A 27,704-nucleotide genomic window follows, 5' to 3' on the forward strand; every position below is an offset into this window, starting at 1 on the left:
TGTTAGTACGAGGTCCAGCAGCACACCTCTCCTTGTTGGCTCCTCCACCACCTGTGTCAAGAAGTTGTCACCAATGCTCTGCAGGAACCTCCAGGACTGTTTGTGCCTAGCTGTGTTGTCTTTCCAGCAGATATCGGGGTGGTTGAAGTCCCCCATGAGAACCAGGGCCTGGGATCATGAGGCTACTTCCAGCTGTCTGTAGAAGGCCTCATCGACTTCCTCTTCCACCTCATCGACTTCCTCTTCACAAAGGTGTGGGGAGTCAATATGCGTTTGGTAATTTTAGCTATCTTGTGGCTCTCATTTATTTTAAGTAGTACAGATGTTTTTAATGATTGCTGATTTTGAAGAATACCTATACTGCTTCTTTAAGGTAAATGAGGACTATTGGCAACCTGTTCAGTCAGTATTACCTCAAAGTTAGTGTCTTCAATTAGTGAATCCTTATCTGGAGTTCAGCACTGTTTGGTTAGATATCAAACAGTATTACAATAGTAATCAAACAGTATTACTATGGTAATATTAGGTATCTGGACAGATTCAGAGTTTGAARCAAAGTGTTTTAAGGTACACAGTGATAACTGCTGTGTTTAAAAGACGTTTACATCTTGTATTAGGCAAGCAAAGGGAAAAAAGCAGAGGAAAGGCAATTGAAATGGCATCTTAAACACCTTTCTTTGACATTAATTTATATTTTTAACAATGTTATCTGCTTCCTAGGCATATACATTAAAATATCTGGGAATCACTGAAAGCTAGATAAATTTCTTTATACCTTGTTTTTAATATAAGTTGTTTCCAGGTTTAGTCAGTTATGTATAAATATTACTGACCTTGAGGACTCTATAATCGTGTGTGTGTTCCAGAACACTTAGCACTGCTTAACACAGAACTGCGTGGCAAGATATCTCTCTGTCCAAAGGTGTTATGTCGTAGATGCATTAAAAAAAACAAGTTACAACCATGTCATCTAGGTAGAATTAAGCCAGTTGCGTATTAATTGTGGTTTTGAAATTTATAAAGAGGAGAAACCTCCTGTTTATGTAGTTGGCCTCTGCATTGATAAATCCCACTGAGCTCTTCCCATGGTATTCATCAGCAGTGAGGTATCCCAAATCAGGGTGTATGTGGAGGAACGGGTTGTTTTCCCAAAACAGGATAGGAACTGTCAACTCAGTGCAGTGTAGTCCTGCCGCCCCTCCTGATGCAGCAATTGCTGTTGCTCCTTACTCCTTCCTTGTCTTTGGAAGAGGCACCTTAAGGAAGGAAATGTGCATGCGTGTGGATAGGTAAACAGAAGTTATGATGAGGCATTAGTATTGATAGAAATGCTGGCATTTTTCTCGTTGCCTCGTAAGATCTGTATTTCACTGCATGGTTTTAGTGCTGGGTGTCTATTTTAAGTAAACGAATGAATGTTTCATGTTGTGATCCCACTGGAATGTTTTAAATTAAAATGTGTGAAAAGCAAATAGCACTAGAGATGTAGTCTTCTGTTTACTGTAACACTTCTTTCCTTTGAGCCACATTTGGTTCATTATTGATAGAGGCCCCATAATCATCCAAATAGATCCTTTGAGTGAAATCTTGTCATATGCTGTTGAATTTATCAGTACTATTTAATTTTAAGTATGTTTTAAAATCTTGTTTAGTTCAGAATCAGAAGGAAGAAAATAAAATTTTGCCATATGCAAAGTATTTCTAAGTTGCCCTATTATTTTTCTTTTCTGATCATCCAAAAAGTTAGCAATTTTAACAGCTCATAGCATCGTACCTTAACAGCCACATATATATTGATAAAGTTCACTTAAACACTATTAAGTTGATTCTGGTACTGCTTAATCCTGAGCTCTCTATTCTGTTGACTTCAATGGAGTTTTGACCAGCTTGTGTTGATGTTACCAAGAATATGATTTTATCTTTACTTTTCTTATAGCTGTATGAAAAATAGGTTCCCTATATTCTCTGTTTCTCTCAAGGATTTTCACTGTCATCATATTATCTATAGGCATATTATGAACAAATGCCTATCGATAGCTTTCTAATCCATTCTACTATTTATTTGACTAATTCCCTTGTTAAAAGAATGAGAATTTTTAATTTCAATCTACAGATAAGGTTAATACAATTCTATTTTTAAAGATATGTTTTAAAGTAATAATTGTTGAAATGTGCTACAGTCTTCTGGATCCTTATTCAGAAAACAAGAGATTTAAAAAAATTTTTGACATTCATCCATTGGAGAGTATAGTGTCTTTGCTGCCTGCATTCCTGGAAATTTTGGTTAGGTTTTAAGATTGTTTATGGATCATTTTCTGCCTTTCACCCCATGACATAGGTATGTTCTCCAACTGATACCATCACTTCTAATTAGATGCAGATGGCTGTTAGTGGGGGGAAAAGTGTTCAAGAATTTGAACCTTATGAAAAGGTAACATTTATATCTTTCGGTGTCTTGACTTTAGAAGGCATGCCACAGTTCACTGAGATGAGCAGCGCTGCGATGTTTCAGTGTAACTTGTTTGAATGTTTACCATACTATTGTATGGAAAGTAAAACTGAAATAATTTAATAAGCAAAATATTGAAATGATTCTGATTATTTTCCCCAGGGAGAATGCTTAAGAATCCTTTAATCCAAGTCAGTTTGAAAAAAACATTTACTTCTGCCAACAGAATGAAAACAGACTACCCCCATAGTAGGGAATAATCCTTTGTGTCTGAAGGTGTAACGGGTCTGGTTTTGTTTTGATGCTTCAATCAAAAAGTTTATTCACTATATAGACTAGCTGTAGGAAGAAAACTGACCAATAAATTTTACTTATTAATAGTAATTTCTTTATTATCTAGACCTTAGATGACTTAATTTTGATGCCAATGTAGTATGCAATAAATGGTACAGATCAGTTCAGCAGTGTTTAATAGTGGTTTTGTTTTTAATTCACTGTGATCTACAGTCATAAGACTGAAAAACCATCAGCTATGCACAGCAGAATTCCAGATTCTAAAAATATCTGGTTTGGAACATACCACCTTTCTATTTGCTTTGTTATTAGTAGTTTCCCTTTCTTTAAGGGACAATATAGGCATATCAAATGGAAAAAGATATAAGAATATGCAGGAGGAAATAACTGCAAGTGGGCTCATTCTTAGATAATCAGTTTCATTAATGAATTGCTCTTCCCTCTAGTGCATCTAACAAGATCTGTTACCAAGATTAAAATTAGGGCTGTCTTCTTTGAGAAATGATAAAGGACAAAATGATAACAGTGATGTGGGCTCAGGCTGAATGAGGGAGTCTCATTGCTGCTTGTTGGATAAAGGGATTTTTCCTTTTTCCTCCTTCTCATATTCCACAGGACTATCCTTTAGATTTAAGTTAGACGCATTCTTATCTTTCTAAAGGTTATGTTTTGTGCTTTAAGACATCTATTAAAATAATCGGAGTTACTACAGCTATTAAATGACTTCTGATGTCAGGTGACTCTGCGTAGCTGACAAATTAACCTGTTGGCTTAAGTGATAGAACAGAATCTATTAAAATTCACTGGAAATGTCATTATAGGGTCATTTTTTTCAGAATAAAACTGTATTTTTGAACATATTACCATTGAGTCTTTGCTGTCTGAGAATCCATTGATTTCTGTAGCAGTGTTTAGGTGATTTGGAGGAAAAAGTTTGATCCTGCAATCAAACACAAAGAGACCAACCTCAGTATTCCTGAATGAAATTTAGGTTATTTTAAATTCTACATGATCATATTTGGATCTCTTTATGTGCAGGGCACATTAAATTCAGTTGCTGTCTTTCTGTATAAATTGTACTTTTAAGCCACAGACAGTTTCCAAGAGTTCTTAATGAGCTATGACCTGGATGTCTACTGATGTGAATAAATGAAAAAAATCTGCCGTTGCCTGACTGTGACCCTAGCACTGTTTGTGATTCACAGGTGAATTGATTTGTTTTTTGTGTAGCACCTTTCACCTATGTAAAATGAAGACCAAAAAAACCCTTATTAATCTATAATGAAAAATCAGCTTTGCAACAGTAGCACTTTCGTCTCCATTTCAGCTGTAATGCAAAACTCCAAGAAAAATAAATCCATCACAGTATGTTTGGCATGTTGCCATACCTGCTATGCTATATCGTTCAGCAAGATGACTAAGAATGGAGCCTTCAGCATTTTCTTCATCAAAGTTAAGAATGAAACTACAGTCTTGATAACAGGGAAGAAATTGTCCAATTAGTTTTTAAATAACATAATATAATAGTATAGAAGAGAAGATATAAATCATAAGTTAAAGTGGTTAATCTGACAACAGTGTGTTTCTTTCCCAAAAGTATATAGTTTGCACTATTCAATGCATGCACCTAACAGGTGATGCTTCTGTAATAATAGGATAAATAAACCTACAATATTTAAAGAAAGTACAAGATGAAACTCTAGTCCCTCTCCATAGTTTTGTCACTGATTTTAATAAATTCAGGCTTTTACACATGGTGCTCTGTTCAGTTCTCTTTTGCCTTATGCTGTGTGTTGGTACAAGTAATGAGAAATGGAATATGAAATGCTCCTAAATCAAAATGGTGGTCTTTTCCACTGATTTTGCACCAGTGCAGGTGATGGCAAAGCGTGAAACTCAGTGAAGAGTGTCAGACCAGAGAATTAGATTCTCCAGTCTGCTGAATTCGCTTTACGGCATGTGAGCCGGCAGCAAAACCCCTGGTGCTCTGACTTCCAGTGCAGGAGTCACTGAGTCACGACTGGTTCCATTTGCTGTCAGTTTGCACTGCTTGTGCAAAGAGCAGACCAATCAAAGGCTTATAATCAGACTTTTCAGAAGGGGAATGTTTGGATTCCTGGATTAAGCACTGTGAGGTAGCATTGCAGTACTAAATATATTGCATATGTTTTACGCTCTATAGCCCACGGTGCCGGTAACGTGGGCTCAAATTCTCAGGTGGAATAAACTGCCGTAGCTTTTCTGAAGTTAGTGTTGTGGCACCAGTTTACAGCACCAGGGAATCTAAGATGTATTTTCGAAAACTTCTTAGAATCAATCAGTCTTGAAGGATACAGATTAAAGATGGAAAAATGTTAGGTTTGCATATGTGGGTTGTTTACTCAAAAAAAAAGGATGCTAGACAGTATTGTTGTATAATTTGGATTTGTTTACTGCAGGTAGTTATTCTAAATATTAAATTTAACATTTTTGTGGGCAAATGAAGATACAAACCTACTCTTTCCTGTACAGTTCTATTGATGTAGTATAGTCCCATATGAATATTTAGGAGAGTAAGGAAAAAAAGCCTTAAGTTTTATTGAATGTTATACTAGTGCCATTATAGTAGCTAGTTAAGTAGGAAATGCCTTAGTGGTTTTTAAGTATCACTCTAAGACTTTCATACTTCCAGTCTTTGTCCGTAACAAAGCTGTAAATATAATTTTGGGCTGGATTTTCAAAGGAAGTCAGCACTCATCTAACAAATTAAAAGTTTTAGCCTGAATTCGGTAGAAGCATCGAGCAATTCAGAAAGTGTCACCCATTGATCTATCCAGCTATCTTCCTGTTTATCGCTAAAGAGCAAATTATATCATTACTTGTGCGGTACAGTATACCTGCCTATCTGGATACCCTGTGAGCAGCTTGCTTTTTCCCCTCTCTCCCTCCCTCTCTCCTTTCCTCCCTCCCTCCCTCCGCTGGGGTGCACTCCTTGCCATTTTCTCCTACTGTTTATTATAGTTCTTTTTACTCCTTATCTGTGGAATAACATGGGTTGTCTTCCTTGGCCTGCTGTCGTACTTCCCACTAAATTTGTGCTCTCCTTTGTTTGCTCTCCCTCCCTCCCTCTCCCTACTTATATCTGTTTAAACTTTTCCAGGTTTGGAAGTGCTGTTTTCAACAGGTGAGACGGCTAGCCTTGCCTGCTATGGTACAGTGCCATCTTTAACGTGCAGCTACTGAATCGGTTCCTGTGAGATGACATTCATAGTTTTTTGTTCATTTGAACACAAATGCAATTGCCACTTCCAATTCTTTACCTCTTAATGTCATCTGCCCAGTCTTGATTACGTGCAGAGCATCATAATTTTGTTTTCCTTGCATTGTTGAACTGTACAAACATGAGTCTTGGTTAAAGTGGACTGTTTACTGAAGTTGTTCATTTGCTACTTCATTCAGTAAGAAAGTTCTGTGCCTCAGTTTGAAGGCTGAAATTTCCCCTTGTTTAATTGGGAGATGTTATATCTGGCCAAACATGAAGAGATATTGATGCTAATATACTTTGCACTGAAGAATGTTCATTACGGTAAATGTACTGTGTGCATGGTTCCTGGACAGATTCATACATTATGTGCCTCAGGCTGATGGTGCAAATTTAAATACCAGTGAAACACATTTGCCCTTGTGAAACTGGGTTCAGACCATATGYGAAAATATTATTTCGGACCATATGTGAAATGAGTATTCCTAAGAGAAACTCATAAGGTGGAAATTTGGAGGGGTGCCACCTGCCAGTCAGTCAAAGCAAGGGAAATACGACTTTTTGGAAAGTGCATGTGAGATTTTGGGGACCTACATTCAATGTTGCAGCCTACCCTTTCTGTGGAATAAGTTGATCAAATCAGCAAGGTAGTGGAAATTGCAAGATTTTCTCTGTGTTGGCTGGGCATACATTATTGTTACCATGATGGCATCCACAGGCTCAGGCCCTTTTAAGTGTAAATGTAAACACAGTAATAAACTGCCTTTTTCCTGAAAATCTTTTTATTGACTTCATTTTGTCAACCGCCATATTTTCAAGTATACGAGCTCTGCTTTCTATCATTGTCTATGAAGTCTATGCCACTGCAAGGCAGTAGCCTTCATTGCTTTCTTCCAAATCTCTCTTTTTACCTTATTTTTTTCTGAAGTGAACTTCACTTCAGCAGCTGGTGCGGAAAGGCTGGGACCTGTTGTGTTGACGGCAGCTGTCTTGGCGTGTCTTTGCTCCAGAGTTATCCTGGAAAGTCCAGAGGTCTAAGCACCCCAAAAAGGGCAATGTGTTCAGCAGTTCTCTAGAACGCTATATTGGTATCACTGTTTTGTTTTGTACCTGTTTGCCTGTATGTAGTCCTTACTATTTCAGGCTCTGTTTGGTGATTCTTCTGTAATCAACTTCGGTAGAGGTAGTTTTGTGGTAGAGTTTATTTTGGAATTACTGAAAGAGGGGAGAATTGCTGGAAGATTTTGAAAGATTGTCAGCACCAAAATTACTTGTTATCTATTATTTTGCAAGTGTAGATATGCAAACCCAGACTTAACTTCAAAACTGGGTAAAAGTTTACCTTGGTAAATCCCAGATAAAAGCCTAGCTTATGGTAAAGCCAGAACATAATGTTGTTTTCTTGTGCTCCTTCTTGTTATAAGCAGTCTTTAGTAGTCCAAGTTGTGTGCTGCTGTCAAGAGTGCTGCTTTGGAGCAGCCTGGAAGTAAGGAAATTATGAGATAAATAAAATCATGAGTTTTATACTCCTACTCCTATATATTTAGATATATCTTACTGTGGTGGTCTGCCTTAGCAAGGAAGTCCCTTCCAGTCTTGTTTACGTGGGCAAGTGATGAAGGGAATTCACAGAATTCACTAGAACTGAGAGTATCCAGAAAACAAGAAACTTGCAGGAATGATCAGCTTCTCATTGACTCAGACCTCTTAGCTTTCACTCCTGGAGGTGATTCTACAATGGAAATTTAGATCTGTTTTTCCACAGTGATGGTTCTTTAACCCCTCCCCAGCCAAGTTTTTTCTTTATTATTGCTTTGTTTTACTTTGCCTTTTGTTATGTTATTTTAATTGAAAATTCTTGTAACTTGCACTTTCTGTAGTCATACAGCTTATTTACTGTAAAATACAATCATCTAGATATGGTAAAAATTTTTACCTGTGTTATGTAAAACACCTATATTGGGTTTACTTTATGCATGTAAAAGTGATTATGCTGCATATAGGTTGGCATAGAACTACACCATAAAATCACAATCTAATGGTGCTTGCCTTGCCATAATTGGGCGCAACTGCAGAATTTTATCTCAAAGCTTGTACTGTTACCTTATTATACCTTGTTAATAGTTGCCCTGATCTGTTAGGAGGAAGCAAGAATGCACACACGGAATAAAAACAAGTCTCTCTCAGAGGTCTTGATTTAATAAGTTCAGTGTGCTCTTGTATGTTTTTAATCAACAGTTGTTTTTTAGTATTTGTCATGTTTATTAGTTCATTCTGTCAGATTATGCCAGTAATGATTTAATTATAATAGAGCTTCCTTTGAAAAACAGATTAGGTGTTTGAAAAACAGATTAGGTGTTAAAAAAGTGTCCCAGAAATAGGAACATATATAGCAAAGGAAATCAGTAGTTTAATTTGTAAATTAAGGTCTCATGTTAGTTTTCTAATAAAGAAAATAATGCATATGACCACTTCAGTTTCTTGAGTAAATGGTAATTTATTTGTGGAGGATACCTTTACAAAAAGTAATTACTCCAATAAACACTAATGAGTGGTGTGTTTATCTTAAAAGTTGCATGAACAGTTCCTGAGGGTACCAGGGCCAGATTAAGGTCTAAGGGTTAATCTAAAACACAATGCTTTAAGACCTGGTTCCTGGTGTCAGTAGGAGTTCTTCAGTATTTATTGAACATTTTTTCTGGTTTCCATCCCATTACTTTGGCATTTTATTGCTTGCTGATACAAATTATCAAGGGCTCAATAATCAAATCAAAGTTTGGGTGAAGCATTTAGGCTTTAAGCAATATATCTTTAGGGGCTATATTTTCTAAAAGGTTTACCTATCTTAGACATGCGAACCTGAAAGCTCAGTTTTTAATTTTACAGTTCTATTTAAACATTTTCATTTGGCATCATTCAGTGATATGGAATTACGGTGTTTTGCCATACAACAAAAACAAATGGGTTATTTACTTTATAGAATTAAACTTCTGACTCTGCAATCCAGTTTAGCAAGTGTTCCTTCTAAGTAATTTAGTTATGGGGCTGCTTTCTGCCTGCTGCTGTGTGAAAGCAAAGATTAAACTTGATTTAATTTAAGCACAAATTGCCTCATATAGACAGTAGTTACTCAATCACAATTGCTGCTTTTCTCTCCAGTGTTGTATATAGGTAGAGTGGAAAGAAGAGGTGGGGCATAAAGTCTAAAACACTTGGCCCTTTATGCTGGATGCACTTAGAGTCTTTGGTGAGGGCATAGTACACTTAACATGACCTTGGATTAGCTCTCCTGAACTATTCAGTTGGCCTTACTCGATATCTTGTGCCTTACCCACTCCCCCCMCACACACATTTTGATACCATGGCTGACCTTTCAGTACCTTCCCCAATTTTGCTTTATTTCCTTTTGATACTTTCTTGTCATGTTATTAGATTTTCATCTGTTAAAACTTTTTTCTTTCCTCACTGTTAGCATAAAGGAGTATGGTGATGTATCATGCAGCTGAAATGAGTGGCATATTGAGAGAAAGAGGTGAGTCTCTTTCCAGTTCCCTGATTCAGTCTCCAGATATTTACTTGTCTTTATCTCATACAGGATTCATTTCTGAAAACTCCTGACCATGAAATTTGTATGCTAGGTTCATTAGAGTTTGTCCTTTGATATCCTGGCACTACCTCCTCAGAATAAATGATTTAGTGAAAGAGAAGATACAGCTCAGGTAGGTTAGGGGATTTTTAATTCCCTTTCCTTCATGGCATATAATTGCAAGTTACCTTTTTACACAGATCGTGATGCCAGATTCATTGATGCTGTTCACATCTTTGATACTGTCTGTCAGCTTCATGTCACAAGGTCACATACAATATTTTCCTCCTGGAAGGGGGATTTTTCTCTTTGCTTGAATTGATTCCTTCATTGTAGACCACAAATCTAGAGGAGCCTAGTTCCAGATCTTGGAATCTTGTTGTGGCTGAGCTGTGAATCTTGTGAGTACTTAGAAGAATCCATGAAGGTTTATCTGCCTCTTAGTAATACGGAAGCTCCTCGGCTTTATTCAAGACAGGCCACATCACATTCTTGTGATCTGCAATGTATTAAGAGTCTAGCCAGCAATACCATTTTGGCATATGGGTTCCATGGTCACAGGCTACATGTCTTTTTCAATATAGTATATCCACAGAAGCAAAGAAAATGACTTTTTTTCAGCAGTCTATTGTTGGCTCCCCCAACTACTTGCTAGCATTCATTGAAACATTAGCATCTGCCTTTCTCATCATTTCTTTTAGGTATTTGTTGTCCCATCTGGGCCATTTCCAGATGTCTTCAGATGTTGTTTCTGAGCAAGATATGGAGACTTATGGTCACCCTCAACAGTCCAATGCAGAAATTCTCATGATCATCTCACTCTTTAATCAGCATCTTGCATCTGCGATCTGTGATCCCTGTTAGTGGTGCCATTTAGAAACGTAGACTCATATGGAAATCTTTTATCTCTTGTCCTCTTACTATGCTCAGGGCAAGGATTCCAGATGTGCACCTTGGTATTTTAGCTTGTTTCTTGTCCCTTCTTGTCCATCAAAATAAGGATTTTGATGTCCATGTTTGTTATCCTTTTTTTTTTTTTTTTTGGAAGAGATTTTGACAATCCTAGTTTCCTAAGAGAACAGAAGCATTTAACAACTGAGCTTATTTGTCTGTTGTCTTGCAAAAGATAGTGGGTAATTACCATACCTCTGTTAAGTTCATTATGGCCAAGGTCGAATTAACTGTCTGACTTTTGTGCTGTATAGTTTTTTACGTATTCCCAGTATAGGTACCAAATATCCTGCAATAATATGACTCTTCCTTTTTTTTTTCTTTTTTTTTTTTTAAATCTTCTGGTATGTTGTTAATGAGATGAAGACCGCCATGGAGATCCTTTCATTACAGGGTACTAACCCATTTGATTGGAAAACTGATGAGACTGCTTTAAATTCGCAGCTTTGTGCATGTGCTTTGACAGTGGTTAAACCTAAGCCAAGAAGACAGGGAAAGGAGAGATTAATCTCCACTTTCAGTTCTTATGCATCAGGACATTAATGCTAGGTTGAGAGAACTTTTGCCCCTTTCTTCTAAGGTGTTAAAACCCCAACACATAGACATTGTTTTACCAGAATTGGAGATGTGACATTAGTTAAAGTTGTGGCCTCATGGATATCCAGATAAGATCCTTGAGACCTTTTTCTCTGTGTGTGCACCTCTTTCTCTTCCCCTTCTGTCTTTGACCTTCCCTTTCTCATCTTTTGAAAATCATTAGCTTTCACTAACATCTGATTCCCTATTTCCTCCAATAAGCAGGTTATCAAAGTGTCTAGTCATGACAATACTGTCCAGTTTTGCCTCTCTGCCTCTCTCTGGCCTCTTTTTTTGCCCTAATCCTTCTCCCAATTCCTTTAAAAAAAAAGGAAAATTTATAAACAGTCTTTTTAGCACTTTACCACGGTTTTGTCTGTAATCATGGCTCATTTCGACAGAAGGAAGTGGGTGGCCTTTACATTTATTTATACAATTGGCTGTTAAGGGACTCCTCAGGTACCCTGTTCATTTAACATCCTGGAGATAACATTCCAGGACCTTTGATTCATTAGGGGTTTCATGATGTTTTGGGACAAGTCCACTCCTAATCTGAATTTATTGTTTTAGACTTTATTTTCCAGGACTAGTTTGCTTCAAAGATCCCACTAGTGGCAAAGGGAAAGCAGTCAAACATCTTATTTTCCTCTCTCTGGATAGGTTAAATAATTTTGGGGAAGAGCAACACAAGTGTACTATTCTCAATGCAGTTTATGTACATGCAGCTGAGCTCTTAGCCTCTCCAGAACACACTGTAAAGCCTTTAAAGTGGCTTCTGATGTGATTCCTCCTTGAATGTATAAATTAAATTATATAAATTATAAAATTTATATAACTTTTTAAATGTAAATTATTGTTTTGGATACTTTGAATATGATATATATTCATATTGTCACATTTTTATTTCCCATTATAGCATGACGGTATGATCTTTTGCTACCTTTCAAAGTGCTGTATTTCTTCCTAACTCAAGAATACTCTGTAGCATCTGTATTCTGCTAGAACAGATTTCTTAAATAATTGGCATACACGTATGACCACAAGGGATACACTTCATGGAAGCCAGGCTATTGCACTGTAATGATGATACACTATTATAAAGAGAAGTACTGGGCTGTCTTCATAACCTGATGTAAATCCTACCATTTTGTCCCCTTTTCCCATACAGTTTTTATCCATTCTATGATTAATTTGTTATGTAAAAACAAAGCCAAGAAAGTTAAAACTTCTTTTTTGCTTGTTTGATTTTGAGTATGGAGGTAGGAAAGAGACATGAAACAGAGGTGAAATGATCTGTGGTTCAGATAGGTTTTCAGATTCGTAATAACGCAATAAAATGAGTTGGATTGATTATTTCAAATGTAGTTTTAGTTGTAATTGATTTGTAATTAGTTTATTCAGTTTGTTTTAAACAGGAAAGATTTTCTTTCCTGAAGAAGCTACTTGTAGCAGTCCATGTTTATAGTAAGTCAGTGATTCAGTTAGTCTTTGTCGTGCCACARGAAATGTTAAATAAATACATTTGTGCTGAGGATAAAAAACAGCATTTTCTTTTTTTCTTTTCTGCTCCATAACTTGAAACATGCTTGATCTTCTTTCTTTACTTAAAAAGTAAACCAAAACTATCTTGTRCATTACTTGTTCATGACTAATTTGTAGGCCTTGTAGTATTCCTGTATAAAGGAGTGTATGAGTGGGTGTCCTGGGACAGACTTTTCTGTAACAAATGCACACAAGTGTCTCTACGTATTGAGCTTAAATGTTCAGTCACTCACTGAGAGCAGGGTAGCTGGGAAGCTGGACACACAAGCGTTCTTCTGTGAAATTGGGGAAGGACAAAGGCATGCAGAAATTAGATGCACAAATTTAAGTAGTGTTGGCAAATCTGGCCCTCCAGTATCTTTTTGAATCATCCAGTTAGAAGGAATCTATGATTTTTGCAGAATTTTAATGAAAGGCTAAATCTTCCTCAGTCTAATGTCTGCTCATAGCTGATGTTCTTTTTCTTCTGCCTAAGAATTTCACTTGCGTACACATCAGGAAAAAAAAAAACAAATTTCTCTTGTTATTTCCCTGAACACCAGAGTTGTCTTTCCTAGCAGGATTAACACGTCGACTAATCTTAGAGCAAACACTTTATTTTAATCTATCATTGTTTTCTGACTGTGGGTTTAGCAGAGGTCAGAAAAAGAGATTCATTAAAGTGATTGCACATTTGTTTTTGTGAAAGCACATCAGAAGATTAATGCTTTGCCAAAGAAAATACAGAAATACAATATTTCTTTTAATAGACTTTAGCTAAACAGAGCCTCAAAATCACATGCCTGGGCCCAGATGGGGTGTTTGCAGCATAAGGATACAACTCGTATAATTACTACTATCTGAAAACTGCTTAAATGAGCTCTGTTTCAGCCATGTCATTTATTCCACACCTGAGGTGGAGTAACTCACCCTCTGCTCCCTTCTCTGATGTAGAGCCATTGGAGAGCTAACTGCCAATGTGTTTGTGCAAGTCTATTTGCTTATATAAAGATCTCATTTAAGCTCCTCCACCCAAGAAATTCATGTTGATTTTGGACAATCCCTGGACGATTTTATTCCATAAAATAAATAAATAAATCTTTCAAACCTGTGACACAGCCCTGCTCTCACATATTTCGGACTATTATAAGTGTAACATTTGTGTTGGGGAGACGTGAGCTAACATGAGACATGGACGGTTTTATATTTGTCCAGAAATAAGATAGAATATATATTTCTATATAGAGTTATGTGACATAGGAGTTTCACTTGACCAAAGAGTGCTGGATCAGTCTGTGATGAATAGAAAGCGTATGGATCCCCAAACACTCCACCACTTGCTTATCTTCCAGTGTGGCTTTTCCAGAAGTATAACCAATATGACTTGATTTGGCAACATACCAGCATTTGAGAAGGAAAGGAAAAGCTGCATTAAACTGCTGAAACAATTCTCTTGGGTCAGCATTGGCTGTCAAGAATCGCTTTCAATCTAAAAGAGATTGTATGTGTATATAAAATAGGCCAATAGACTTGGGAATCTAAATAACTAACCATCTTACATGCAATCCTGCGCAGCACCATGGCTTGGCCCAATGCAGTTGAACTGGTGTCTGTAATCATAATCAATCATAATAAAACTGGCTGTTTAAAAAACATTTCTTGCAAGCTCTTTTCTCACTAGCATTGGCAATGCTTGAGAAATAAAGTATGGAAATAATAGCAAATATTTACAAAGGAAAATTGACTTGCTCAGCACAATATATGATAACATACATATGCTCAAGGTGACATACCCTGTAACTTGTTGCTGTATCCACTGAGTCATCATATTTCTGGTATTCTTTGTGTTATGTGGATTATATATACCCCTAATTAGACTTGTGATTTAGACAGCCCACTCCTGCATGACGTTAAGCTGCTGCACAAATAAATAAAAAGTAGGAAAGACAGCTTTTGCTAAAAATAGAAGCTAAGATTAGAAACAATGTTTTGGCCTTAGGCCCTTATTTAGGGTTTTGGAAAACAGAACAGGCTTTTTTTGTTTTCCATTACCTGTAGAAAGCCTAATAGGCAAAATATTAATTCTCATCTCATTTTGCATTCTTTGAGTGTGTTTTAATAAACCCCTTTTTCATTTAAAGTAAACTACTGTAAATTACGCTGGAATATGATCATCAGTGCTTTTAGTAGAAATATTGGTTTGGTTGAAAAAAGCTTTTTGTTGTGACCTCTGTGATAAATGCTTAAGGTTCAGAAAAAAGGCATCAGAACACGTTCTTTAGCAATTGTTTTGCTTCAAAACATTTTATTTTATACATTGATCRTTTTATATGATCAAAAAGGTAATATTTTGGCAGCCCACTTAGACTACCAATTAATACTATTGCTGTTATGTTCCTGATAACTTCAGTACCTTAATAATTTTAGCATGTGAAGTTATTGACCCGTTGCCATCAAATTTACTACCTGCACGTTAAAAGACTAGGTAGCATTAATAATGTGATGAACTATGTTCATAGTTAAAGGGAGAAAGACTCCTTTTAGCACTTTCTCCAAGCAGGCGCAAAACCAGCTATACCTAAAATAGGCCTACATTACTAGCTAACTTTCTCTTAAAGTAGTTTTTGAATGCCTTTGTCTCCTTAAATGTATCTTTACAGTATCTCTGCCTGATGGACACTTTTTCCACCTGTATTTTCCAGGCAGGGAACTGATGCACAGGACCTCAAAAGAAGCTGACGGGGAAATTAAGCACCTAATACTTGGTGGGCCACTTAGGGCTGTGTGTGTGCTACCCCCATTAGCTGTTCCTGAGCCATTAGAGGTGGGTGGCTCTTGTCAGGAACCTACATGCTGTCTGTAGGACCGGAGCTCAGTGATGAGCCAGTCCCCATCAGACGTCTGAATCTTGCTGCCAGGACTTTTGCCTCAGTCCGGATAAAGCTGCATTGCAAGTCATCATGTGAGGAGTGTAGCAGATTAGGGGTTTAAGTCCAAGTATAAAAATGAATTCAGATAATAATATGGATTTAAGCGACCAAGTGATATTAGTGCCAGTACATCTCTTTTAAATAAGCTATAGGAATATGTTGCTTTGTGCTTGATGTCTCTCTTCTTTCATTCTTTTTTTCAGTATTTCTTCTTGCAGTCCTTTCTATACAGTGATCCAGCTTAAAAAGGAGGAATGGTATATCCTTAGTATAGCTTTTAGTTTAGTCGATAGAGCACTTTCCTAGAAGATGAAAGAGGAAATCTTACATTGAGGAACTTTAGAGCCATGTCACCCACTTAATGAGCTAAAGGTGCCCAAGTTCTCCATAAGTTGTGCTTCAGTCACCTGATTGTCCTTGTCTTATTGGTTGGCCAGAGAGAGAGTAGTGAAGTTCTCATCATAAGTTATGCGCAGTAATGTGGAACCCTGAAGCTCTAACCTGATCTTTCTCTTTATGGCTGGATTGACAGTGATAAGAACCTGCCTAAATACATGTATTTTATTGAAGTGCTAGTGCTCCATATTGACACATCTGATCTTCATATTTTTCCTCATTCTATGGGACTTCTGTGAGTGTCTTTATTTTAAGACAAGAAATTTTCGATATATGAAGGTCCTCAGTGCACAAGGACATAGGTGATAGTTTGTCTTGAATGAAGGGTCTCTTGTTCCTGTGTAACATTGCTGGTCCTGATCTCAGAAGGTAAAGTTGCCTCTTTTGAAGAGGTTGGATTGGTTTAAGTTGATCGAATGCCTTGAGTTTGGTCTTGTATTGAATGAAAGAGAACATAATGCCAGATGATGTGCTGTCAAGCTCCATGTGTTTCTGTATTTTTCCCTGCTTCCCCAATTAAATGTCAGGCTTCACATCCTGAACAGGTGATTCATCAGTCTGTGTTTACCAGTGGTGCTAACATAAAATTAAAATTTTTAGGTCTTTATTTATTTATTTATTTATTTATTCTGGAGTTTTCCAAAGAAGTGAAGAAAAATGAGGTACTTGAAATTTCCAATATTAAAACAAAGGACCTTTTTTCTTTTATGTTTCAGACACAGATATTAAGGAGCTAGAGGATGTTTTTGGACTTAACGGACAAGTAGAGCATAAGCTGAACTTCCTCAAAAAGAATGTGTCAAAAGATATAAAGCTGGTACTGATTGCTCATTCTATTGGTTGCTACATCACACTGGAAATGATGAAGCGAGCATCAGAACTTCAGGTACATCAACCTTACAGCCTGAAAGTTTCATTAATAGCGAAGCAGAGTACGTGCTTAGCCTATGGGTAATGCCATGTCTTTCCTGTGGAAGCTATATTCTGCTATACACAAACTTTTAGTCCCAGTTCTCATTAAAGTAAAATAAAAAAACATTAATGACTAACCCTAATAAAATATAGAAAAGTTGTCTGGTGTAAAGTTCTTATGTTGAATTGAGACCTCTAAATGCCATTGTAATATAAAAGATTAATAATGGTGATGAATATATTTAGGACTTTCTTATTGTCTTCTCATCTTTAAATAATTTATAAACAGTTAGATCACTAGATGTTTGGTAATTATATTATATTATTACATCAAAAGTTAAGACTGGTTATGATTTTAATAGCATCTTCTTAGCTCAAGGCAAGCAGATTATTAACTATACATGGGGAAATATAAGGAAAAGAATAGTAATACAGATTGCAATGAGTAGTAGTATAAAGGATATTGTTTWTAAAATTTAGTACATATGCGTATATCCTTGCTTCTGCAGATCAGCCTTGGTTTGTGTAATTTGAAGAGATGGAAGGTGTTATTGCATGTTCTTGTTATTGTGCCTCAACATTTTTCTTTTCCCCTATGAAGCAATACAAAGGCTGAGGCAGGACAGTGTCCTTGCAACTCTGGAAATAACTACCAAATTCTTAGTGCTCAGTAATAATTCACTCTAGTAGTGGATGATGAATGAAGAATACTGAATTGTTGTTGTTATTTTGTATCCGCTGTCTTTTTATATTCGCTCTTCCTAAATCACTGCCTCTTCTGTTACATTATACAGTCTTCAGTGGAAGGAAGTACAATGTTAGTGTAAGTCTGCATTTAATATATTCTTGAGTAGGTTCTTCCACTTCTTCATAACCATTTCTGCTGCCCATCTAACTTTTTCTGTCCTTTAAAGGAAACAGCAACTAAAAAAATGAAACATGAGGTTAACCTGATATATTACCACAGGCTTATTTTATTTTGTGATTATAAACAAGGGCCTTTTTGAGAGAGCTTTTATTACTGCTTTATCTTTTCAATACAGAAGGTTCTAGAAAATATCATATGCATTAATTTGTCCAAAAACATCAACTTTTCTTTGTTCGACATCCTTACAATCTTTATTATACAAAAGGTTTTATCTGGTTTCAATTAAAATATGAATTGTTGTGTAATTTTTTTACACCCGGTCCACTTGATGCTGGCAGTATGATATTTATCTGTGTGTTGAAATTTAGGTATCTTTGGGACACTCTTAAACTGCATGGTGCACTGTGCACATGAAGTTACCATATGACATGCTACATTTAAGATGCATTTAACAATAGAAAATATTTGTGCAAGCCAGAGTGTTGTGAAACCTTTGTCCCTTTGCCAAAAATAAGTTAACTGTTAGGCTTTATAACATATGAAGTGTGATAATAAGAAACTTGTGTTTCCATCCCTCCCTTTATTTTTACTGGAATATTTGATTCCCACAAGATTTTGAGCACATATGTGTATTTTAGTAGCTAGATCATTTGATTTTATTTTTGTGTAGTTCTTATGTGATATTCTTTTATTATATGAGTTTTGGTTTTGGTCTTAAATTCTCTGCTTTTAAGAGCCTCTCACTGCTTACAGTTTATTATTCTGAGCTAGAGGTTAATGTGATGTATTTATTGTTCAAATAATTCAGTAAACATTTATATTTGGAGTGTATGTTTAGCAGATTTGATTTTTGGTACCCAATTTAAAGCCCTTTCATAATCTAATCAAATATAGACTAGATTGTCCCTCTCATGAGCAGTGATGAAGGAACCTGATAAACTAGACTCACAGGCATGAAATGGAGAAAGTGCTATGTCCTCTTCTGTCCTTCTTGGTTGCTCTTCAGCTGTTGTTTTGAATGCTGCTAATTTCTTGGCCCCTGCTATCTTCTGCAGGTTAATTATGTTCTGCATTTTGTTTTGTTTTTCTTAAAGTTTGTTTTCTACCTTTCTGTTAAATACTGCCTTACTTTTTTATTACAAGAGAAATGAAACCAAAATTGCCAATAYACCCCTGGGATAAATTCAATTTTGGACCCCATCCCTATTTTCCTGCTGACTCTCAGGGAGGCTTCTGTTAACGGTTTCCACAGGAGACCCCTTAACACAAACTTAGTGTCTCATGTTGCCACCTTTGATTAAGTCTAATTAGTAGAGAAGTGCCACACGGGGTTACCTGTATACTTTTAACTAGCTGGGGCTACAGCATGAGTTTTAATGCTGGCAAATAGCCAACTACGCAGTTAAACTCTTGGACTAGTCCCTAAGACACTTTTGGCCTCAAACGGGGAGCTGCTCCCAGACAACACCCTGGCATGGTTCTGGGCTTGGCAGAGGCCAGGGACCATTCCCAATGGTCCGTTTGGATGCAAACAACCTGTTTGGAAAGAGGTGGATATTATGAAGGGGGCCACGTGGACACAGGCCATCCCATGCTGTTCTGCTTAATCTTGGGACCAGAAAATAGTCCCTGGCCATTCTATTTGCTGGTACGGATGTAACCTTGGAGACTTCTCAGTTACTGTGGTGGGTATCAAACCTAATTAGATTCACCTGTTCGTGGGAAGTGAAGCATCCAGAGTTTGTCAGACCACTGGGAGACAGAAAAATGCAAAAATTACTCTTCAGCTTACTTGATACTTGTTCTTAACCTCATAATCTTTTTTTGCTATTTATTCAGCTGGTAGAACTGAGAAATGAAGCTAACTGACATAATGATTTTCTCAGTTTTTGGAGCTGGGGCCTAAATCATAAATAGGCTACATCGTCCAGGCACTATCTTCCAAAATATGAATCCTTGCTTGGAGCCCTTCTGTGTGCGTTGCTGGGGACACCACTAAGTATTTCCTAAGGTACTCAGTTTGATCATTAATTTAATGAGAAGATTGACATGTTACCTTGCTAATGAAATTCAGTATGTTACATCATTCATTTGTGGTGGTGCTTTTGAAACGCCAGCACCTTTGTGGGTATCCCAATTAACGCTTGTTAATAAACCCATCATATGATGCAAGAATAGTTGTTCTTGTAAAACTCATTGATGAGTAAGAGTATAAAACCTCTCAGTTTAAGCAAATAACATTTCTGTAATATGTGATTCAAAACCATGCATTGTACCTATATCTCAGTGGTACCAAAGAATAATGGATATTACTAGAACTTGACTGATTTTAGACATAATAGCTAACAATGTATGTGTTGGAATAGTTGTGTATAAGACAAGTTAACATCGTGGAAAGCCCACTACACCATTTCTGTGCATTGTTCTTTTGCATCTACCATATCTCCCCTTCACCATGTTCTCTCTCACAAACAGAATTCCTTTTGGTCTATACCTTCCTTGTGAGAAATACAATGAGCATAACAAAATATTATAGTTCATATTTAATGATTCCAGAAATGTATACAGTGGCATAACCATATATTCATGTTTTTTTTCTTTTGACTATATGCAAATTGCATTCAGGTCTTTCTCTTGAGGAGCTACAGCTGTTTCAGAATTCGGTAATGTACATGGCTTAGAAGGTTTTTCAGTGTGTCTTATTCTTCATAAATCAGTAGACTTTCACCCATCACGAGGTTGTCCACTAACTGAGATTTCCTGAGTTAAGCAAACATTTCTTCATTGCTAACTAATCTGAATTATTTTATGCCATATAAAATGTTGGTGCTATTCATTCCCTTTTATAAATAAATTAAAGATGCCTAGGAGGGGTTACTGGGTATTTCTCTGTTAACCTTTTGCCATACTAAAATTTTCTGTTTGTCCCTGCTGTCGGTTTCTGTGTCCTTAACCAGTTTCAAATCCACATGAAAATGTTCCTTTCACCCATTGTTAGTATTACTAATGGTCTCATGAATTAAATGACCACAATGTGAGGCATTTTGTCAGAGCTGATTGAAGCATAAATGCATATTAAATATGTTATTTTAGGTGATACTCCTATGTGTGCATGAAAGCTGTTTTTCTTTCTTCTTGTATACATTCTTCAAAATATTTAGTAAAAAAAAACTTTCCTCTATAAAACACTATTGCCATTATTTCCGATATTAATAAAAAAAAGCAGGAATATGTTTTATCATTCTTTATTAAATTTAGCTGATTCTAGAGTAGTCTTTCTGTCCTGTCATTCCAAAGTTTCTGTTGTTGCATTGGTAATAATACGGTCTTTCACTACCCTTCTTGCTTCCCTAAATCACACCTTTGCTTTGACATATGTATTCCTTATTTTCTGGTTTCATGCCTGAACCAAAAGACATTGTTCCATCTGTTATGAACAGCTTGCTTAGAAACGTTAATGGCCTACAGATACACAACAGAATGACAGATATCACAATCCTGTTAGGTTTTTTTTTCCCCCTTAGTCTAAGAGTCTGCTTCTTCATGATTACCTGCAGCCCTTTGCAGCACATCTTAGTGGAAGGAGACATCTCTGCACATGACCCTTCTGACAAAGATATTGGTTGGGATATAAGGTTTCAGAAGCTCTCTACTCTTTGCCATCTCTTAGCCAGGACATTTCTTTTTTTCAGGGTGTGCGAGAAGTTATCTGTATATATAAAGTCAGTTTGTTTAAACTGTGTTTTATTTAAACAGTAAAAATGACAGTAAAAGAAAATAATTTGCATTGTGATGTATCTTTGTATACTATGTAAAATGCAATAAATAATTATTCAGTTACAGAAGAAAGAAAATATAGAGACTATGTTTAAAAAACATGTTGTCCATGATCATCTCCATGCAGCCTCTCTCTCTCTCTTAACGGTGTGTGATGGTCTATTCATGAATACTAATTTGCAGTAAGACAGAAAGTGATGTTTAAAGCAAAATAGTTATTGCTGCATAAGTYGTGTAAAAACCTTCTGGTTCTGAACTGAATGTCTTGTTCTGATATAACTTGATCTATTTTCAAAATATATTAAGGTAGTAGTTTTAAATGTACTCTAGATTCACTCTGGACTAGAGTATTCAGACATGGAGTTATTCTGTAGTATTTCCATGTGTAGATTTTCTTTACTCAGGCTTTCATTTATGAAATCTCTTTGTCAACATCAATTCTGTAAGTTATCAGAGTTTTTCCAAAGTTTATTGGCAAGGATAATCCTTTTCAGTTAAAGTTCCCTGAAGACAAAAGCTTCAAGTAGATGTCTTTTTTCTTTTTTGGAGATGTTCTCCTAAGAGCTGAGCGAGGCAAGGAGAGGTTATTTTGCTGATACTGGCAAATGCATAATTTGCCATCATAGCAAAGATATCCCAGCTGCTAAATGAGCTCTTTTCACATCATTTTGGGTTGGTTAGAATACTAACTTATGGGAGAGAGAGGAGAGAGAGCATGTAAATGGTTTTGCAGTGGTTAAATTCTCACTCAGACAAGTGTAAGAATCTCTGCTACCTATATCTTTATGCCTTGAATATGCTTCTTTTGTGTCTGGTTAATACCTAGTTCCTTTCTGTTGAAGTGTGTGGAAAACTCCCCCTAGCTTTAGTGAAAGTAGGATTGCACCATAAGAGAGACAAATATGTCAATTCCTCTGCCAAGTGATTTATTTTGATACAAAATTCACTCTAGTGACCCTTTTAGATTAATAATTTATTTTCAATTGTTTTGAAAGCTTGATCATGAATTTGGGAAACACTTTTTTAATGACAGGAAAGAGGGAAGTAACCATAATTTTAAACAAGTGTCCCCTACAAGAAAACAAAATTCTTTAGTATAGAATTACTGGAAATCCACAGAGACTATGAGATTAAAAGAGGGAGATTTATTAACAGTACAAGAACTGCTAGAACTATCCTTAAGCATTTCTGACCTTTAGATGATAAGAAATGTTTTCAGCAGCGTGAACAGATGAGGGAAAAGACTGCATGAAAGCCATGACATTTGTACAATCTCTATTTTGCTGAGATTAGTACCTATATACATTAATCAAGACAGGTGTCATCATTACAGAAAACATGTTTTGAATGGACACTAATTTATCAGATTTGGAAGTCTTTAAAAATTATAGTGCATTTTGGAAATAGCAAATGAAAATCTAAAAGCGCCTGAGATAAACAAAAATACAAATTTTGATTCTTTTTTAGCATTTCATTTAACATTGTATCCTCTAATGCAAATATTGATTATCATTTACCTTAATTACTTCTCATGGTACTTTCAACAAACTTGGTTGATGTTGCTGCTGTCTTGGTAAGATCACTTCTGATGATCACCTGGCTGACAATTTTAAAGTTTAAAATATGCTCAGTGGACAAATATATTTTTTTCCCACCTTGTACTTTTTCTCTTACAAAAGTAATCTTGTCTTAAATCTTTTGAAGAGCACAGTGAGACTTCATAAAATCAGAAAAATAGCCAGAAGATTTATGAAGACAGGTGATATGTACTCTTATGTAGAGGAGTACGCTTTGTAGACCTGTGTACCCATGTGTGTTGTAGCCAACAGTACAGTAGAAATGTGAATAAATGTCCTTGGCTTGTGCAGCCTTGTTTTGATTTGTCCGCACTGGGAACTGCTTGTTCTTAGTTCCTTAATGGATTGCAGGGATGGGTGGGGATATAGATATGTGGTTATGTTTAGCAGTAGCAATCATGATCTGGAGAAGCAGAATGGAAATATAGTATTTTTATATAAATTTTTTGTTACTTGCATGCTTGAATGATAAAGCACAAAAAAAAACTAAAAGAAAATAAAATGGGGAAAAGACTTACAGTAACACAAACCCAATGGCCACATGCACAAAATTATTATGGAGGGAAAAAAAAATACAAGGTTATATTTAGCCTCTCTCACAAAGGAATTGGTACCCATTTCAAATAATTACGTATCTTAGGAAGAAAGCTGTGAATTGTTAGACTATAATGTAAAGCTAAATTAAGTGTGATGTATTTTTCTTCTCCTTCAGTCTATCCACTCCAGGTAACTGAACTTTATATTAAAAAATTAAGCAACTTAGTGTTCAGCTAATGTACACCTATCTTCATCCCCCTTCTACCATTGAGGGCGTAAAAAAAGAAGGAATCTAATACAGTTTTGCACAGATTTAATCAATCTTCCACTGTCTTCATTGAGACTTATATGCTAATTTAACTTTACGCATGTCTTAAGCTGGTCTCTGGATTGGACTCTTTCTATAATATATATTTTTGGCAGTTCTCTTCATCAGTTCTTGGTAAATAGCAGAGCTTTGGGAGCATATAAAAGGAGGCACAGGTGGTCTAAGCCACCAATTAGACTTAGGTTTGCTTTAGTTGACAATATACACATTGCAGGGGCTGCATAATCCACTTTGCAGCAGATGACAAAGTTCTGCAGAGTATCTTCTCTCAGTGAAGCCTCAGGCAATACCAGTAAATCTAGTGGAACAGTCAATAAAGCAAGCAACAGGAGCTTGGTGCATATGCTAAGATTATGCAGGTCTGTCATTTGGAAAAAGCAAGAAATAACATAGATGATTTATTAAACCTGACCAAATAAAATAAATAAGGTAGTATGTCTTTGAAGCATCAAGGGAGTTTTTACAAAGATTTTTGGAGAGATTTGGGGGGGAAAAAAAAGAAAAGAAATAAGGGAAAACAATCTTCATATGAAAATCTAAGATAAATATAAAACCTTCCCTCTTTGGGGTGGAGTGGGGGTGAAAAGCAAAGAGCAAGAATGGGTGAGTCTGTGGCAAACAAAGATTTGTTAGAGAGATACTAACTTTTGGCTGAGAGACACTCCTAAAAGCCCACCAGCCTGAGTTAAAAGCTCAACAAAACTTCAGAACCTTATCAGCAAAAGGTCAGTAACTATGTAACTGAGTTGAGAGCGTCAGTTCACCCAAGGGACCCCTAACAACCATTATTTTCACTGGCCTGATGACAAACTCTGTAATCCTAATGGTCCCAGTCATGTTCTTTTCTATCCCTCCCCGCCAAAAAAAAGCTTTAAAAAATGTAAACTCTAAGAAAATGCAGCAATCAACAGGCAGACAGGATTTTTGTATAAACCTCACTGGACACCACCTTTGTGAGTAGAAGCGGACGTTGTCTAGATTGTCAGGTGCTGTGTGTAGGTCTGCCTCAAATTGCTCTTTGCTTCACAGACAAAGAAAAAAAAATTGCAATTTGCAGGACAAAAGAATGTGAATTGTCTCATGTATATGAAAAAAGTGTAGGAGACTTAAAATGACATGTCTTTGAATGTAAAAATGCCTAAGGGCAAATTAAGGAGGCAAATCTGTGTCTTTTGCTTTCACTGGGGAGAGGTGTATACATCTTTCTTTGCAATAAGAATACCATTTTTATAATGGAAAATTGACTTCAAAGCCAAAGTGGCATGATCTGTTAATTATCAGCAAATAGCTAAACCTGTCAATAATTTCAGAATAGTTTTCAGTCATACTCTGTGAAGATAATGAACATTGCATTGTGTCTATTTGCTTTTTTGCTTTCATCTCTTAAGCAGAGAAAATAGGTTTTTTTCATACTTTGTGTGGTCTCTTACACATGGTACCAACTTCTGAATCTTATGTTGACCAAATATGTTGTGGTCAACAGGGTATAACTGCCTGCTAGTTAATGTTAGATTTCTTTATTAGACATGCTTTAAAGTTACTAAAAGAAAGAGAGACAGATATTGATTTACTATTTCAGTTGTGGCAAGCTATAGATCAGAGACTTTCAAAAAGAAAAAAAAAAGCATCTCCTTTTCATTTAGTCACACACTTGGTTGCTCTTTGTGGACTTGTCTTCTCTAAGTGGTTGTTTCCAGAGAGAACTACTGAGTAGTTCCATCTACCTGCTTCTGGGGAAAGGAATTTTCAAGTTTTTGTCTTTTAATGTTCATCTTTTTAATAAATGCTCTCAGGTTTTCTTCTTCCAGGATTCCAAAGAAAATTAAAATTGATATCTGGTGCAAATGAAAGACTGGTTTGGCAAAACCAGCAGCAGTATGTATATCCATCAGAACATAATTACCTAGCATATGAATATACGTTTCTGTTTAATGTTGATTCACGTTTTTAAGAGATAGGATTCAGAGTCAATAATATCGTTGCTTTAAGGTTAACTCATTTAGATCATAAGCCTGTGATTAGGAGGTCTGAGGAAAAAGGGAAAAATGAGGTCACAGAAGTTTCTAAGGATAATCCTGTTTAGTTCCTAATGTTCGCTAAAACTTACAACTTCTGTCACCTTCCTTAATAGTTTTGGTTTACTGCTTAACTGTATATAGAAACAATATGGTGACCAAGTTTTTTGTCTCTGTGGTAATTCAAAGTAAGGAAACATAGGAACACTAATTTTGATTTGAAGAGGCTCTTGAATTTTTAAAACACATTTGTGTTTATTTCGTTACTAATGAAACATCTGATTTCTTTTCAAATGTATGCAGTCAGAATTCAAATAAACCTATAAAAATTATTTTTTCTAGGAAGTTAAAAGACACTAAAGTAGCCAAATGTACAAACAGCAAAGGAATAAAAATAAACTGAAAACCAGAATCTGTGATCATTCATCAAGAATCCAAAGTAAAACATGAGAATGAAGAGGAAATGAAGGACTAAAAATAAAAAGATGGCTATAATGGTAAATGACAGAATAACAGGATTTATTAAGTACTGTGGATTTTTACAGATTTCTTCATAAAACTTTGTTATTTTGCATCTCCAAAAATTTGGATTCATATTGTAATAGCTAAATTAAATGATTCTATAAAAATGAGAGAATCATAAACACATAACATAACAAGAAGTGAATCTCAAAAACAATTAGGATTTATAGCTGATATTTTCAAAAGAGCTCAACACCCTTTTGAAAGCCAGATTTCCCAAAGAACTTTTTATGCTGGGTGGTGAGGTCTTTTGAAATTCTGGCTGCAGATGTGTATGCGGGGAAATACTTGAAAGTATTCCCAGCTCCTTTGAAGAGCTGGACCAACTGATCAAAATTCAGTATCAAGATATGTTGCACATACCTTGCACTTGTTTGTTTTTTCTCCTGCATTTAATATGCTGCTACAGAATACAATAGAGCTAGAAATCAGCAGTTTTCACACTAATTTAAAATTGAATAGAGAAAAGGGGAAAGCAGTCAATTAAGGCATTAAAGAATTGTTCTTGAAAGGAGCATGTGAAGGGATTTTGTGGAGACCTTAAACACAGACTGTACAAACATGCAGGTAAACTCTGAGTATGGCCAGTATCTCTAACAGCCAGTGTCTGTTCCTAGAAGCTCTATGTTAAACTATAATTCTGCCTGCAATCCTGAGCCCTTAACAAAGAAGCTGAACTCCTGCTTCAGCTCTTGCATTTCATTGTATGTGATAACAGCTGTTCAGGCTGTGGAGAAGAACTTGGTTTGGGTCTTCTGGTTAGAAGAAATTGCATAGGGTGAGATAGTATTATAATTAAAAATATATCCTACTGTGTTGTACTGTTACTTTTTTTCATTCTTCACAGTTTACAATGAAGTCTTGGGATGCTTACTTTGAAAGCTAAAGAGAAAGTGGAAGAATATATTTCTCTGCCTTAGCTTTTATATTTATTGAGAAAGTTGTGTCCTGTTTGAGGAGTTTATTGCAGGAGTAAAAGGAATCAGTAGCAAGAATAAGTTTTATAGAAATCAGTCAGATTTCACAGAATCACAGAATCACAGAATGGTTGAGGTTGGAAGGGACCTCAGGAGATCATCTAGTCCAACCCCCTTGCTCAAGCAGGGTCACCTAGAGCACGTTGCACAGGATCGCGTCCAGGCGAGTTTTGAATATCTCCAGAGAAGGAGACTCCACAACCTCTCTGGGCAACCTGTTCCAGTGCTCTGTCACCCTCACAGTGAA

The 27,704-nt window shown here is 36.2% G+C and overlaps 1 protein-coding gene across 1 annotated transcript in view; it reads left to right on the forward strand.

The window, feature by feature from the left end:
* LDAH (lipid droplet associated hydrolase) overlaps nt 1-27,704 on the forward strand; it is a 116,096-nt gene that overhangs the window by 29,668 nt on the left and 58,724 nt on the right. Inside the window, exon 3 of the mRNA XM_026074628.1 lies at nt 16,661-16,830. Coding sequence (XP_025930413.1) covers nt 16,661-16,830 — 170 coding nt within the window. The remainder of the gene's footprint in view (nt 1-16,660; nt 16,831-27,704) is intronic.

Source organism: Apteryx rowi, unplaced genomic scaffold, assembly GCF_003343035.1.
Source record: "Apteryx rowi isolate R43461 unplaced genomic scaffold, aptRow1 scaffold_392, whole genome shotgun sequence".
Taxonomy (NCBI): domain Eukaryota; kingdom Metazoa; phylum Chordata; class Aves; order Apterygiformes; family Apterygidae; genus Apteryx; species Apteryx rowi.